The 17435-nt window shown below is 45.4% G+C and overlaps 1 protein-coding gene across 1 annotated transcript in view; it reads left to right on the plus strand.

Annotated features, from left to right (window-relative positions):
• The window catches only part of ARFGEF3 (ARFGEF family member 3), a 178876-nt gene extending 161701 nt beyond the window's left edge, over positions 1-17175 (plus strand). Inside the window, exons 27-34 of the mRNA XM_049787998.1 lie at positions 561-689; positions 4144-4320; positions 6615-6729; positions 7907-8009; positions 8238-8369; positions 11315-11436; positions 13237-14455; positions 16842-17175. Coding sequence (XP_049643955.1) covers positions 561-689; positions 4144-4320; positions 6615-6729; positions 7907-8009; positions 8238-8369; positions 11315-11436; positions 13237-14455; positions 16842-17033 — 2189 coding nt within the window. The 3' untranslated portion in view covers positions 17034-17175. The remainder of the gene's footprint in view (positions 1-560; positions 690-4143; positions 4321-6614; positions 6730-7906; positions 8010-8237; positions 8370-11314; positions 11437-13236; positions 14456-16841) is intronic.
• The last annotated feature ends 260 nt before the right edge of the window (positions 17176-17435 follow it).

Genomic DNA, 17435 nt, shown 5'->3' on the forward strand with positions numbered 1-17435 from the left:
GAATGGCTGGAGAGATAGTATAGCAGGTAGAATTCTTGATTTGCACATGGTAAGCCTGGATATGACCCCAGCACTGCACGTGGTCCTCTCAAAAGCACTCAGAGTGGTCTCTGAGTTCAAAGCCAAGAGTAAAGCCTGAGCATAGCCAGGCAAATAACAACCAAAAAAAAAGTGTTTGGCAGAGGCCACTCCAACAGTATAGCAGATTAGATGCTCATTCTCTTCACGGCTGATCTGAGTTTGATTCCTGTCATCCCAGATGGTCCTCTGAGCCTACCAGGTGTGATTCCTGAGTGCAGAGCGAGAAGTAGTCCCTAAGCATCATCAGCTATGGCCCCAAAACAAACAACATTTGTTTTGTTTGAGCATCATTTTTCTATAATTTTCCCATAATGTGTAAACCATAATACTTCTATATTTATAGATGCCCTTGAGCTGCATACTGGGAAATGTCCCACATTTAGTAATTTACAAAACCTTATATTGGTAGGATCTTGTGATCCTTCTGTACTCTATAATTTGTTTGATTTGATGCATAGGATCTGTTTTATGGTTTCCAGGTCTCATAGAAGTTTGGATCATCCTGCTGGAACAGCTCACAGCAGCTGTGTCCAACTGTCCCCGACAGCACCAACCACCAACCTTGGATTTGCTCTTTGAGCTGTTGAGGGACGTTACTAAAACACCAGGTAATTATTTCTCTGTGTATACTTGAGGACAGAAAGGCATATATGTACACACCTGTTTCACTGCTACAGTCCTAATTTGAGCACAGAACTTCATGCAAAATAGAAGCTGAATCAATATTTGTTTCATGGCTGTTATTCAGTGATGTGTAATATTTGTCCTGTTATTGTTTGTGTCTACCTACTTGCCTGTTTACAAGTAATCTGCAGTGGCCAGTTGGTTGAGTGTGTCAGAGTCCCACAGTAATCAGGCCATGTATGTGGAATCAAAATCTCCATGAGCCAGTTAACTTCTTTGTTCCTGAAGTCCAGTTCCTTTCTTTGGTCAGATTTCACATATCATGGACACCATATCAGAAGGGCTCACCAGGTCTACTGCTGACATAAACAAACCACTCAAAAGTATATGTAGAAGTATTTTTGTGTTCCTAGGGTATATCCCTAGGAGTGGTATAGACAATACAAAAATTCCTTCCTCACACCTATATTCATCGCAGCATTATTTACATTAGCCAGACCCTGGAAAAAACCAAGATGCCCTTCAACAGATGAATGGCTAAAGAAACTGTGCTACATATACTCAATGGAATATTATGCAGATGTCAGGAGAGATGAAGTCATGAAATTTTCCGATTCATGGATGTACATGGAATCTATCATGCTGAGTGAAATAAGTCAGAAGGAGAGAGATAGACACAGAATAGTCTCACTCATCTATGGGTTTTAAGAAAAATGAAAGACATTTTTGCAATAATTCTCAAAGACAAAAGAGAGAAAGGCTGGATGGTCCAGCTCACAACATGAAGCTCACCACAAAGAGTGAGGAGTGCAGTTAGAGAAATAACTACACTGAGAACTATCATAAGAATAACAATGAATGAGGGAAGTAGAGAGCCTGTCTGGAGTCCAGGCATGGGTTGGGGTGGGGAGGAGGGAAACTTGGGACATTGATGGTGGGACTGCTGCACTGATGAAGAGGGGGTGTTCTCTACATGACTGAAACCCAACTATAATCATATTTGTAATCAAGGTATTTAAATAAAAATATTAATTTTAAAAAGAGTATATGTACGGGGCCGGGAAGGTGGCGCTAGAGGTAAGGTATCTGCCTTGCAAGCGCTAGTGTAGGACAGACCTCGGTTCGATCCCCCGGTGTCCCATATGGTCCCCCCAAGCCAGGAGCGATTTCTGAGCACATAGCCAGGAGTAACCCCTGAGCATCAAACGGGTGTGGCCCAAAAACAAAAAAAAATAAAAATAAAAGATCTGAATACTAAAATATTATAAATACCTTAAATGGTTAAATAATTTTTAGTAAATACATTAAAATGAGTAGTTGTGAATAACATTTAATAACATCATAATTATGTATAAGAAATTACGTTGATGTGTATACATCATGGTGTTTAGTTTGTTTTATTACTGTTTTATGCTTTTTTAAAAATAATCAACATTCATACAAACTGTAATTTCATTTTTGTGGCTAGTGGACTCTATTTTTTTAGTGTATTTTGATGAGTATTTTTAGTGCATTCTTTTGGGATTTTTTTTTTTTTTTTTTTTTTTTTTTTTGTTTTTGGGTCACACCCGGCAGCGCTCAGCGGTTCCTCCTGGCTCTATGCTCAGAAATTGCTCCTGGCAGACTCGGGGGACCATATGGTATGCCAGGATTCGAATCACTGTCCTTCTGCATGCAAGGCAAATGCCCTACCTCCATGCTATCTCTCCAGCCCTAGTGCATTCTTATTAGTTATTTTTTGTTATATCTAACAGATACTTTATGGAAAACAATATACAGTTTCTGAATTCTCATTTTTATTAAAAAAAGTTAAAGCATTGAGATTTGCAGTTATTCATAGTTAAGTTTTAGACATGCAATGTTTCAGCCCCAATCCTACCACCAGTATCAACCTCTCTCCACCCATAGTCCCAGAGTCCATCCCATGCACCACCTTTTGCTATATAACAGGCACATTTTTAAGTTTGGTTGTTAAATTTTGTGTCTCATGATTTCATTATTGTTGACTCTGTAGTTCAGATATTTAATTCTGCCCTTAACACCACCAGTGTACCTGAATCCCCTGAACCCCTGTCCTTTGTTATTTCACATATGTCCTTTTCCTCCTCCACTCTATTTCTTTCTTTTTCCTCACTATACTCGGGAGCCTAAAGTGTTCACACAACCCCTATTTAAACCATTGCATTTCCTCTTGCAGTCATTCTAAAAATCACATATAAGTGATATTATCCTGCATTTATCTTACTTCTCACTCACTTTATTTAACATGATATCTTCCTGTTTTATCCATGTTGCAGCGAATTGCATGGTGGCATCATTCCTTATAGCCATTTAGTATTCCATTGTATATATTACCATATCTTCACGAAACACTTGTCTGTTGTTGTACATCTATGTTGACTCCAACTCTTACTGTACTGAGTGCTGGAATGAATAGTGGTATGCATATGTCCTTTAGAATGAATGGTTTTCTATCCTGGAGACAGAAAACATTAAGAGGATTTGCTGAGTCAAATGGCAGCATGATTCTAATTTATTGAGGATTCTCCGTACTGTTTTTCTTATAGATTGAACCAGACAACACTCTGTGGTGTTCTTTCTGTTTTCTATTGTTTTTTTTTTGTTTAAAATATGTTTTTCTATGGAATCAAACTTTTTAATTCATTAATATTGTCATAGATATTTTAGCATAACCTTGTTTATAATAAAAATGTAAAATGTAAAGTGCTATAAATGCCCATCAGTACAGGCATAGATAAGTCAACTGTTGCATATGCATTTAATATGGTAGTAAATGTCAATAAAAATTAATAATGTCTAAATTTGGGGCCGGGCGGTGGCGCTGGAGGTAAGGTGCCTGCCTTGCCTGCGCTAGTCTAGGACGAACCGCGGTTCGATCCCCCGGCGTCCCATATGGTCCCCCAACAAGCCAGGAGCAACTTCTGAGCGCATAGCCAGGAGTAACCCCTGAGCGTCACAGGGTGTGGCCCAAAAAATAATAATAATGTCTAAATTTGCTGATAGCAAATTATCTCAAATACAGTAAGATAAACATTAACTTGCAGGCCAAAGTTTATATTATGTTATTCATACAAAAGTAATTTCTTAAAGTCTATTTATTTTCACATAAATATAGGCACTAACATTATTTAAGGGTTTTTTTATTTATGAATGATACTGCATGTTTCTGAGAACTAAGTTGTTGATCAAGAGATATATTTGTGTTCTTGCTATTTGAATGTGCATGTAAATTTATATGTTATATATTGCATAACCAATGCAGGAACAAACGGAAATGTTCAGTAAGTCCATCTTATTCTTTTCTGTGTTCTTTTCTTTCATCTTCTCAAAGGAGGGACTTTGTTGAATGCCCAAGGTCCCTTTTGTCCCAGGAGAGCTGAAGAAAACACAGCACTGATACTATCTTTTGCTTTTCAGGACCGGGGTTTGGTATCTATGCAGTGGTTCATCTTCTCCTGCCTGTGATGTCCCTTTGGCTCCGTCGCAGCCATAAAGACCATTCTTATTGGGATGTGGCCTCTGCTAATTTTAAGCATGCCATAGGCCTGTCCTGTGAGCTGGTGGTGGAGCACATTCAGAGCTTTATTCACTCAGGTAGCACTTGTTCCACTGCAGCCTCGTCTAACATTGCTTGGTACAACAAGTTGTAATTTTGTCCTTGAATTGTTTTTGTCATTTTTCTACTTGTTATTTCTATGGTTTATATGGGTATCAAAAATGAGTTTCCATTGTCTAAAATAAAAATAACCTGATTAGTAAATACTGAACATAAATGCCAGAATAGGAATTGATTCCTGGGAAAGATGAAAATGGTAGCTCATCCAAAAGAAAATTAGTGTTCATGTTTCTACCCCAAAACCATCTGATATAATACTTTTAAATAAATATATAATGGCCAGAGAGAGGACAATGGGCTGAATGAAGTGCAATCTGGTTCAGTCCCCAACATCATCTTCCAAACACTACCAACTATGGTGCCAAAACAAAACATTTAAATGTATGACTGAAAATATCTAAGGGTTAGAATAGGTGTTCATAGGAGGAAGGATGCAGCAGCATCTTGAATACCCCTTCATAACTTCAAAACTTATGTATGTACAAAGAAAAAAATGACCCGTAGTCTATAACTGGAAGATGTGTGACTTTCCTTGCTTCATCTGAAAAATTAAATGGTGGAAGGTTTTAGAAATGGCCTAAATTATGGACAAGAAGTTCTTTAACAAGTTAGTGGTAAAGGGAACAGTCAAAGTGTCTGTAGCCCTTTAAAAAATATTTGAAAGCTTAAGAGGTGGAATAGTATGTTTACATCTACTAATAGCCAGTAAGCTGGAACAGAGCAACTGTGTCAGCTTTGAACTCTGCAACATTTATGAATATAGATTGTTCTTTCTGAGTCTTGCTATGGGCAGAACTGCAAGTTGGAGAGCAGAAGAAATACCACTCTTAGTCCTAGAGGATATAAAGAAATGAGAAAGGAGTAGAAAGCTATAAAGAGAGAGACGTAAAAGGTCCCCTTGATGAAGAGGTTAGTAAAAACTAGTGGGAATGTTGAACCCAAGGGCGAGCCCAAAAATGCAGAAATAAGAAATGATCTCTGCTAAGTTTAGTAAGAGCAATTTGCCTTGAAAATTTGAAAGCGGATGGTATTTTCTACATGTAGGTTTTAAATGTACCTCAAGGGCTGGTAATAGGTCATTATTTATACAAGATGAGCCCCTGTGGATTCCACTGAAAATGGAATCTGGCATCACCAGGAATCAGGGGGAACAATACAGATGCATTCCTGAACTGAGCTCAGAGAATGTGGTTTTTGGAGGCTTCACTTTTTTTCATTCTAGGCATAGTATCCAGACTAAAGTATCCAGCCAAACAGAAAAGGTTCATGTGGTATTAAGATAAGAGAATTGTTATTTTAAAAGGCATTTCATTCTATCTCATTTAACTCTCAGAAATGTGGAAAGTAGTTGTCTATTTTCCTCCTTTTTAGAAGAATTTAAATGTTTTTGCTAGCTTGTTTTTAGCTCTGTTATATGCTCTATTCTGCTTAAGTAGATATAAACATATATTTAAACATGTAAAACTGTACAGAACAATTTGCCCTGAAAATGTGAAAGTTAGAGTGGTACATAAGATGAGCGACACATTTAATCTTGTAATATCTAGAAATTGATTAAGCTTAAATTGGATTAAAAAAAAAAAACAGGGGCCAGAAAGATATCAAGGAGGTAAGGCGTTTGCCTTTCATGCAGGACGATGGTTCGAATCCTGGCATCCCATATGGTCCCCCGTGCCTACCAGGAGCAATTTCTGAGCGTAGAGCCAGGAGTGAGTGACCCCTCAGTGCTGCCGGGTGTGATCCAAAAACAAAAAACAATCAAACAAACAAACAAAACAGGGCCAGAATGATAGTACAGTGGGCTTCATACTTGCCATCCCTGTGGCCAACCTAGGTTCAATCTCCATCCCTAGGAATGATCTGTAAACACAGAGCCAGAAGTATACCTTGAGCACAGCTGGGTGTGGCCCCCAAACAAATAAACAAACAAAAAGTTCAAGAACATTTCTTATAAGGCATAAGAGGAGTATCTGAAAGTACTCAGGGGCCACTCCTGCAGGTGCTTGGGGCATGAGCATATGTGCTGCTGGGAACTGAACCAGGGTCTGTAGAATCCAAGGCAAGTTTCTTGTAACCCTACAAGTATCTTAACTCTAGACAATCTCTACAGTCCTAAGATGTTGTTTGTAATATAGTTATTTTTACTGCTTGATATTTCCCAGATTTTATTTTATCAATTAGACTTCTATTCTTGTTTTTTGGCTATAAATTGTATTTCCACCCATTTGCTGACAATAGAAGAATGTAATGTTGATGTTGCTTTCTCTTATAGACATCAGGTATGAGAGTATGATCAACACCATGTTGAAGGACCTCTTTGAGTTATTGGTGACTTGTGTGGCCAAGCCCACTGAAACCATCTCCAGAGTGGGTTGTTCCTGCATCAGGTAAGAGATTAACAATAAATCCAGGAGGGGAATAAATAAGTTGCTTGATAGTGATCTCTTTGGGATCTCTTTTATTAAGCAAAAAAATCAAATGACTGTGCTAAGCCTTCATTTTGTTGTAAATGCAGCAGATATTTCCTGTAAATCATTCTATAAAATGCATTGCTGTACTAGATGTAAACCCCTTAGGAAACTAATAACCTTTTCTAAAAGATATAGAAACTATGAAGAATGAAAAGATACCAGGAAGGACAGACAGAAAGAGTAGGGTAGTAATCAAGGACTTTTTACAGAAGTAACAAATGATTTCATTACCCTAAAATGGTAGGTGACCCTCCCCAGCATTGCTCAGGGACCTGGATCATCATTCCAGCCTTTTGAGCAATTTCCCAGCCCCAAAGTGGGTTAGATTTTGATAGGTAGAAATTTTGCAAGTAGGGGCCGGAGAGATAGCATGGAGGTAAGGCGTTTGTCTCTCATGCAGAAGGTCGGTGGTTCGAATCCCGGCATCCCATATGGTCCCCTGAGCCTGCCAAAAGAGATTTCTGAGCGTAGAGCCAGGAATACCCCCTGAGCACTGCTGGGTATGACCCAAAAAAGCAAAGCAAAAAAAAAAAAAAAAGAAAGGAAAAAAAAAAGAAATTTTGCAAGTAGAACAGCACAAAGAAAGGCATAGAGACAAGAATATGAATGACAAAAGATATTTGCATAGTTTCATTGGTAAGTTGTGGACTATTAGTACAGAATATGTGCAATCTTGCACTTAAGTCTAAGGCCAATTTGTAAAATAGATCCACTGATACATCTATATTAAAATGGTTTAGAAATGGGGCTGGAGTGCTAGTGCAGCGGTAGGGCATTTGCCTGGCACACGGCTGACCTGGGATGGAGCGTGATTCGATCCCCCTGTGTCCCATATGGTCCCCCAAGCCAGGAGCGATTTCTGAGCTCATAGCCAGGAGTAACCTCTGAGCATCACCGGGTGTGGCCCAAACTCTAAATAAATAAAAATGGTTTGGAAAATAGCATCCTAATACTGAGTTATTAGGGACTAAACGCAAGAGTAAGGTGAGAGCTTATAAAGGAAATTTAGGAAGAAATCCATGCGTGCATGGGTCTCTGTGGGCCTAAATTTAGTGGAGCAGATTGCCAGTTTATCTCCTTGTTTTGTGGGCAGGTATGTCCTGGTGACTGCGGGCCCCGTGTTCACAGAAGAGATGTGGAGGCTGGCCTGCTGCGCCCTGCAAGATGCCTTCACCGCCACACTCAAGCCCGTGAAGGTGGGTAGGCAGAGGGAAGAGTCAGAGCAGGCCCCACCACCCTGAGCTCCTGGGGCTGATGAGTGAAGTTGAGCCCTGGATTCTTGTCTTCCTTCTCAGAGCAGGCAGGGAATCTTGCAGAGAAAGTTGAAGCCATCAGTATATGTTGTCAAGCACTCAGGTCTAAGACAGGACCTGGAGCCTGGAGCCCAGAAGCACCCAGTGATCCTCTGCTGTGTTTCTCACCAGGACCTGCTAGGCTGCTTCCACAGTGGCTCCGACAGCTTCAGTGGGGAAGGCTGCCAGGTGAGGGTGGCAGCACCCTCCTCCTCCCCCAGTGCCGAGGCAGAATACTGGCGCATCCGAGCCATGGCTCAACAGGTAAGGGCTGGAGCTACTGATTCCAGGGGCTTTAATTTTCAAGATATATTGGAGCCATGTCTCTAGATATCTCTGGATGTACCTGAAGGCTTGACATCCCCAAACTGCCTCCATCCCCTTAGGGAGCACAGTCTAGTGATTCTCACCTCTTGCTGTACTGTGCCTTGCCAGGAGTAATTTTGTTTTGTTTTGTTTTTTGTTTTATTTTGTTTTGGGGTCACACCCGGCAGTGCTCAGGGGTTACTCCTGGCTCTGCGCTCAAAAATTGCTTCTGGATGGCTCAGGGGAACATATGGGATGCCAAGATTCAAGCCACCATCTTGAACCGGGTGGCTGTGTGTAAGGCAAACACCCTATCATTGAGCTATCTCTTGGGCCCCAACAAGAGTAATTTTTTAACACAGTCAACAACATTTTCCTTTCCACCACCTCCTGCATCCTCTGCATCCTCCTGCATGCTCACACCAACTCCAAATTCTATTCCCTTCTCCAAATTCAATTCCCTTCCTCTATTTTCACATGACTTGCCTAAAAGTGTGCTTAAATATTGCTGCTGCTAGATTATGAGTCCCTGAGGATGGCAGTTATTTTGGGTTTTTTTTTTTCTATCTCCCAAACATAGCCCAGAGATTAATGCTTATAACTTGCTTAATACAGTGGAGTTGAATGTCACCACTAGCATTAAAATATACTTACCCAATGGAGCAACCACCACATACCATTGACTTTTTATCCTTAAGACCCAGACCAGAAGCCATGAGTTCACTGTAAGCAGCAGAGAGCATATTCCATACCCATTCGTCTTGATTTTCTTAAAACAAAGCATTCAGAAGGCCACCTAATAAGTATCTATTGGTTTTGTTTTGGTGTTTTTTTTTACTCAATAATCACTGAATCATAAAAGACTTTTGAACATTAACACAAGCTTTGATATGCACCCAAACACTTGAGTGATGTGTCAACATGCCTTTTAAGAAACCCTGCTTGCATAAACATTGCAACTAAGCACTGTCTCAGTGCACAGTGCTCATTGTCTCAGATAGTTGTAATAAGAACAGCATTGTGTCAGGAGAGTTAGTATAGGTTGTGCTTTGCCTTGCATGGGGTCACTTTGGCTGCAGAAACTACTTCTCTTCAAATAAATCACAATGGCACAGGCCAGAGTCACTCTTTATATATGTATGTATTTATCTCCTCGGGTTTTCAGGCCACACGCAGTAGTGCTCAGGGGTTACTCCTAGTTCTGCATTCATACGTTACTTCTGGCAGACTTAGGGGACTATATGGGATGTTTGGGGTTGAAGCCAGGTCAGCTGTGTGCAAGGCAATCATCCTACCCACTGTAGTATCAATCCAGCCCCTATCATCACTTTTTTTTTTGTTTGCTTGTTTGTTTTGGGCCACACCCAGTGGTGCTCAGCGGTTACTCCTTACTCTGTGCTCAGAAATTGCTCCTGTCTCAGAGGACCATATGGGATGCTGAGGATCGAACCTGGGTCAGCCGCATGCAGGACAAACACCCTATCATTGTGCTATCACTCCTACTGTCAGTCACTCTTAAGATAGCCCATGTCAGGGGCCGGGCGGTGGCACTAGCGGTAAGGTGCCTGCCTTGCCTGCGCTAGCCTTGGATGGACCGCGGTTCGATCCCCCAGTGTCCCATATGGTCCTCCAAGCCAGGAGCAACTTCTGAGCGCATAGCCAGGAGTAACCCCTGAGCATCACCGGGTGTGGCCCAAAAACCAAAAAACAAAAAGATAGCCCATGTCTAATAATCTGAGTATTCTTACATGATTAGGGAAGAAAAGAGTTCTTTAAAAGAACTTTGGAAGAAGCTGGAGAAATAGTACACTGGGCAGGGCACTTGCCATGCATACACTCAACCTGGACTTTATCCCAGGCACCCATATGGTTCATTCTGCAAAGAGGAATAATGAAGGTGAGTTCATTCATATAAAATCAAATCATTTGGATCAGAGACCAAGAAGGAGCATAGCCACCTCATAAGTCAAAGGATTTCTCCACCTTGGGTTGGCCATTTATCAGTCGGAGATCGTCAAATTTGAGCGTAGTGCTTTATATACAGCCCTCCTTTACTCATTTTAATATTACAAATAAGTAATATTAAATTTCAGTGTTTGCGGCATAATGAGTTATCACGATAGAATGCGGTGTTATTTATATTATATAGCAGCTCACATATATTGCTCCACATTTTTGTTTGTTTGGGGGCCACACCTGGTGGGCCACAGGGCCTGCTCCTGGCTCTGTATTCAGGGATTCCTCCTAGCATAGTTCAAGAGAACAGGAATCAAACCCAATTTGGCTGAGAAAGCTCCCTGCTGCAATTCAGCCCTTGGTGGGGCTGGAAGGGATGGAGGATGAGGTTTTTCTCTTCCAGCTCGGACAACGCATCTGCCACCCTGTTCAGCGGCGGGTCTGAAGCTTCAGGATAGCGGTGGGTAGAAAACTCACAGGCAGTCAGGCTTCAGGAGACTTCAGCTTTATTCAGTGGATAAGGCTGAAGAAAACCCCCAGCCTTCCTCAGACCTTGCTTTTTAGACAAGAATCAGGTACCACCCTAGGGTGGGAGCCGAATACCAAGTAAGGAATAATCCAATGTACTATCTCACCAGGTCAGACCCTAGGGTGGGTACAATAATTAATCAGAGTAGGATCAGTATGATAATGATCTTATGGAAACGTTTTCATATGTAACAGCTCCCTACTTGCATCTGTCTCTCCAATTCTAAAGCACTGTCCCTAACACACAAAAAACATAACATATTTAATTCCTTCAACAAGCATACCAGGTAAGTAACTAGAATTGTTCTCATTTTTTCCTAAGTGACTAAACGTATGAAAGGAATAAGCAGCTTGCCCAGGGTCATTCACTAATCCCTGGTGACTCGGGTCCTAAACTGTGCTTCTGTTTCTCTGCGCAGGTGTTTATGTTGGACACTCAGTGTTCACCCAAGACTCCAAACAACTTTGATCACGCTCAGTCCTGTCAGCTCATTATCGAGTTGCCTCCTGACGAGAAGCCAAATGGCCACACCAAGAAAAGGTGGGCTATGAAGCTGAGTGGGAACTGATACATAGGAATGCTTCAGGGGTTCTCATGTGGACTCAAAAGAGTTCAAGCTTTGGCTGAGAGTCACACAAATATTTGTGGGGTCACTTAGCAATGATTTTCTTTTCTTTCTTTCTTCTTTCTTTCCTTCCTTCCTTCCTTCCTTCCTTCCTTCCTTCCTTCCTTCCTTCCTTCCTTCTTTCCTTTCTTTCTTTCTTTCTTTTTCTTTCTTTTTTTCGTTTTTGGGTCACACCCGGCAGCGCTCAGGGGTTACTCCTGGCTCTACGATTTCAGAAATCGCTCCTGGCAGGCTCAGGGGACCCTATGGAATGCCGGGATTCGAACCATCGACCTTCTGCATGCAAGGCAAACGCCTTCCCTCCATGCTATCTCTCTGGCCCCAGCAATGATTTTTCATAGAAATTTATGAATGTGGGAACTAAACTTCCCACATATTGCATATGTTTTGAGTTTCTTCGAGCTGCCCTTCCAAAGTACAAGGTGACTAAAACAAGAGCTATAAATAAGCTCACAATTTTGGAGGTGGGAAGTCAGCCCACTTGGTTGCTTCCGAGGACTCTCCCCCTTGGCTTCTAGATAGATGCCTTCACACAGCCTTCACTTCTTGCCTGTCTATATCCTAATCGTATAAGGATTGTGGCAATATTGGAATAGGGAACAGTTTAAGAGAGTCACCTTCACCTAGTTATTCCTGTAGATGTTTCCCTTATATCTGATCACATTACAAGGTACTATGTGTGGGTTAGACGGTAACCTGGGAATTTGGGAAGGAAACTCAAGTCCAGAAGGCAGGAGACCCCCTCAACCACCCCAACTCCCTTTGCTTTGCCATTCCGCACCCCTTCTGGGAGGTCTGAGACTCTGTCCAGAAGGCAGGAGACCCCCTTAGTCACCTCCAACTCCCTTTGCTTTGCCATTCCGCACCCCTTCCGGGAAGGTCTGAGACTCGGTGGAGAAGGCAGGAGACCCCCTCAACCACCCCCAAGTCCCTTTGCGATGCCATTCCGCACCCATTCCGGGGAAGTCTGAGACTCCCTCCTGAAGGCAGGAGACCCCGTCAACCACCTCCAACTCCCTTTCTTTGCCATTCCGCACCCATTCCGGGAAGGTCTGAGACTCGGTGGAGAAGGCAGGAGACCCCCTCAACCACCCCCAAGTCCCTTTGCGATGCCATTCCGCACCCATTCCGGGGAAGTCTGAGACTCCCTCCTGAAGGCAGGAGACCCCGTCAACCACCTCCAACTCCCTTTCTTTGCCATTCCGCACCCATTCCGGGAAGGTCTGAGACTCGGTGGAGAAGGCAGGAGACCCCCTCAACCACCCCCAAGTCCCTTTGCGATGCCATTCTGCAGGAAGGTCTGAGACTCAGTCCAGAAGGCAGGAGACCCCCGTCAACCACCCCTAACTCCCTTTGCTTTGCCATTCCGCACCCCTTCCGGGGAGGTCTGAGACTCCGTCCAGAAGGCAGGAGACCCCCTCAACCACCCCAACTCCCTTTGCGACGCCATTGCGCACCCCTTCCGGGGAGGTATGGGACTCCCTCCAGAAGGCAGGAGACCCCCTTAACCACCCGCCAGTCCCTTTGCTTTGCCATTCCGCACCCCTTCCGGGAAGGTCTGAGACTCGGTGCAGAAGGCAGGAGACCCCCTCAGTCACCCCCAACTCCCTTTGCTTTGCCATTGCGCACCCCTTCGGGGAGGTCCGAGACTGCCCCCAGAAGGCGGGAGAGCGGCCCCTGAGCCGGCACCCCAACGCGTCGCTTTGCCCCCGCAGCGTGTCGTTCCGGGAGATCGTGGTGAGCCTGCTGTCGCACCAGGTGCTGCTGCAGAACCTGGACGACATCCTGCTGGAGGAGCTGGCGCGCGGCGCGGGCGCGGGCGAGGACAAGGCGGGCGAGGCGCGGCCGGCCGGCTTCCTGCGCTACCTGTCCATGCAGAACCTGGCCGTGCTGTTCGACCTGCTGCTGGACTCGCACCGCACGGCGCGCGCCTTCGACGCCAGCCCGGGGCTCAAGAGCCTGCTGCGCAAGGTGTCGGGCGTGGGCGGCGCGGCCAACCTGCACCGCCAGTCGGCCATGAGCTTCCGCCTCTACTTCCACGCGCTGCTGCGCGCGCTGCTGGCGCTGCCCGAGCCGCCCACGGCCGCGCAGGTGCGCCGCGCGCTGGCCGAGGCCGAGGAGGCGGACGCGGCGCGCGCCAGCGACTCGAGCGCGGCCTGCTCGTCGGAGGACGAGGACATCTTCGAGGAGACGGCGCGCGTGAGCCCGCCGCGCGCCCGGGAGCGGCGCCGCCGCCGGGCCCGGCCGCCCTCGCTCAGCGCGCAGCCGGCCAGCAACGCCGACTGGGCCTGGCTGGCGCGCCGCCTGCACACGCTGGGCCTCGAGCTCAGCGCGCACTACCTGCAGCTGCACCTGGACCTCGACGGCGGCCCGCGCGCCGCCGACCCCGCCGCGCCCTGCGCGCCGCCCGCCTTCGCGTCCGGGCCGTCCACGCCGTCCGCCCCCGGGGGCCTCTCCGGCAGGGGCACCCCGTCGGAGGACGAGCGCGGCGGCCAGCTCCTCTTCCCCCGGGAGCCCCCGGCCGAGCCTGCGGGCCTGCGTGGAGGCGGCGGCGGCGGCGACCTCCTGCTGCTGCCGCCGCCGCCCAGCCCCAAGGGCGACGCCAAGGAGGCCGGGCGCAGGAAGGACTGGTGGGAGCACGCGGGCAGCAGGATCTGCACCCTGGCCGCCGACAAGACCATCTCCAAGCTGGTGAGCGAGTACAAGAGGCGCAGGCAGCAGCAGCAGCAGGAGGCCAAGGGGGAGCCGGACCCGGGCCCCCGCGGCCAGGACTCCCCGCTGCCGCAGCGTCCGCAGCACTTGGTGGACCAAGGGCAGATGCGCCATTCCTTCAGCGCCGGGCCCGAGCTGCTGCGGCCGGAGAAGAGGCCCCGCTCGGGCTCCACCGGCAGCAACCTGAGCGTCTCCGTGCGAGACGCCGAGGCCCAGATCCAGGTGGGTGCCGGCCAGCCGGCCAGCAGGCGGGCCAGGGCGCCTTGCGGGGGTGCCGCGGGCTGGGCTCCACTCTCGGAGCACGCACACCCAGGCTGGGATGGGAGAAGACAAGACGCCAAGTAGGTCCCCCCAAGTCCAACAAGGCCCAGGGCCTAAGAGACTCCCTAGCTGGGCTCTGGGTGCCAGCAAGTGGGCCAGGGGGGCTTGCGGGGTTGCAGCGGGCCGGCCTCCACTCTCGGAGTACGCACACCCATGCTCAGGTAGGAGAAGACAAGATGCCAAGCGGGTCCCCCAAAGTCAGACAAGGCCCAGAGCCTCTAAGAGACAAGACAGGCTCTGTTCCCCAGCTGGGACTCTGGGTGGAAGTGACTTTTTTGTTGTTCCCCTTCCCTGTTGATGTCAGGAATCCATTTTAGAAGTTAAGGACTCAGAACCCAGGGAGTCAGAGCAGGAACGCAACAGGTAGGGCAGACGGACAAAATAAAAGGGTTGAGGGATTTCTGGGCTTAAGCATGGGCTAGAAAGACATGAGAGGGGGTTGGAGTGATAGCATGGTGAACTGGGTCTTTGCCTGGCAAGCGGCCAACCAGGTTTGATCCCCAGCATCCCATGTGGTCCCCTGAACCTGCCAGGAGTAATTTCTGAGCATACAGCCAGGAGAATAGTCAGAGTGTCTGTGGGTGTGATCAAAAAAAAAAAAAAAAAAGTAAGAAAGAAAGAAGGAAAAAAAAGAAGAAAAGAATTCGGAATCTACTAGAGCAAATAATATGAAACCAGTTATATAATTAAGATAAGATAGATATTTGGGATTAGAAAGATTGTAAAGCAATGTGAGATCACATTTGGAAATCTCTGGTATTACATATGGTCCTCAGAGCACCACCAGGGGGCACTAATGAGCACTGGGGGGGGGGGGGAGAGACAGAGAGACAGAGAGAGAGAAACAGAAACTTAAAAACAAAATAGATAACTGATTGGTTTGGGGGCCACATTCAGCGGTGCTCAGTGCTCAGACCTTACTCCTGACTCCACTTAGGGGTCAATCACTGCTGGTGGTGCTAGGGACTCGAACTGTCATTGAGTCCATGATCTGAAGAAAGATCTGAAGAAAGTTTATAGTTATTTCCTTACAGATAACTGTGTAAGGAAAATAGACAAACTTTATATTACTATGAGGTTCTTTCAATGAATTGTATTCCTCTTGTGTCTTTTGGGGGAGGAGGAGAAGAAGGGGTTTGAGTCACACCTGGCTGTGCTCAGAAATCACACTGATAAGCTCAGATAAGCTCAGGGGACCATATGGGATGCCAGAGCTCGAACCCAGGTCAGCTGCATGCACGGCAAACACCCAATTTGCTGTGTTATCATTCCAGCCCCCCTCTCATGTCTTTCTAGCTCATCCTAAGCACAGAAACCTCTCAAACCTTTTATTTTGTTTGTTTGGGGGCCATCCCCTAGTGCTCCAGGGTTATTCCTGGCTATACACTCAGGAATTACTCCTGGGAAGACTTGGGAGACGATACAGGATGCTAGGAGAATGAACCCAAGTGAACCACATACAAAGCAAGCACCCTCTACCCACCCGACCATTTTTCTGGCCCTATTCATAAAACGAGACTCAGGAAGAAACCCTTCAAAATAATGTGGACTTTGTGAATTTAGAACCACATCTAGCAATGTTTTTAGTAGTTCTTGATGGTGCTTAGGACTACCACATGATGCTAGTCATGACAGTGGGGATGGGCTTGTTCTTGTATAGTATGTGGTCAGATCTAAATGTCTCCCCAACCTCAAAATCATCTGGAGTTTTTAATGTTAAAGTGTGAGCTGAGAGATGATCAAATAGCTTGTGTGCATGGGCCCCCAAGCACTGCCAGTTTTGGCACCAAAATAAAATGTTAGGAGGTCCTGAGTTCTAGGATTTAGTGACCCTATGAAAGAATATGTTCTTAGAATCTTGCATGAAGCCACTAAAGTATATCAGACATACAACTGAACTTCATTAGGAAGCCACAAAAGTCATCTTAGACTAGTTTTGGAGAAGTATTCAAATTGAGATGAACTCTTTTTCTCAAAAAGATCTTGACAACATATCTTACTTGCTCTTTCACGTCTTGGAGATTTGCTTATTATTTTAACGTTATCATAAATTGCTATACAAATGTTATACCAATGATGTTATACAAGTGAGTCCTTATGAATATGAGCTGAAAATAACTATTTCTAGGGACAATCAACTAGTAAAGATTAGTCTATTGCAAACCGAAACCTTTAAAAAGTTAAACCTATTAAAAATGTTAATAGATTGGCAGAGCTTAGTCAAGTTTGAGAATTTCAATGAACCCATAGAAGAAAGATGCTAATAGTCCTTAACATTTTTTCACAGGCATGGACCAACATGGTGCTAACAGTTCTCAATCAGATCCAGATCCTCCCAGACCAGACCTTCGTGGCCCTGCAGCCAGCTGTGTTCCCATGTATTAGCCAGCTGACCTGTCACGTGACTGACGTCAGGGTTCGCCAGGCCGTCAGAGAATGGCTGGGCAGAGTGGGTCGGGTCTATGACATCATTGTGTAAGAAGACTCCCATTGCTGGAAATAACAACAGTGAGGATAGAAATATTCCTGCAGTTTACCTGGTCATGTTCTCCTCACCATCAGTCCCACTGAAACAGGTGATGGTCCATCCACCCCTCTCTACCCAGTCAGCATTGGGGCCATAAATAAATACTGAAGTAGTATCTAGGTAACACACACAATACTCTCATCTTACACATTACTTCAGAAGAACCTACATTCCTTGACATATTTTCAACCCTTGAATTTCTTTTTCCAAGTCTCTTGCCTGCAACTATTGTCCCAACTACGTCACTTTCAAGAACATTTTTTTGAAGACAAAGCATTGATTCATGATCGTTTTTAACTTTTTTTTCCCTAGAGAAATGTCTGCTAGTAACTCAAGATGATGTACAAAATACCT

Source organism: Suncus etruscus, chromosome 15, assembly GCF_024139225.1.
Source record: "Suncus etruscus isolate mSunEtr1 chromosome 15, mSunEtr1.pri.cur, whole genome shotgun sequence".
In the NCBI taxonomy this organism is placed as follows: domain Eukaryota; kingdom Metazoa; phylum Chordata; class Mammalia; order Eulipotyphla; family Soricidae; genus Suncus; species Suncus etruscus.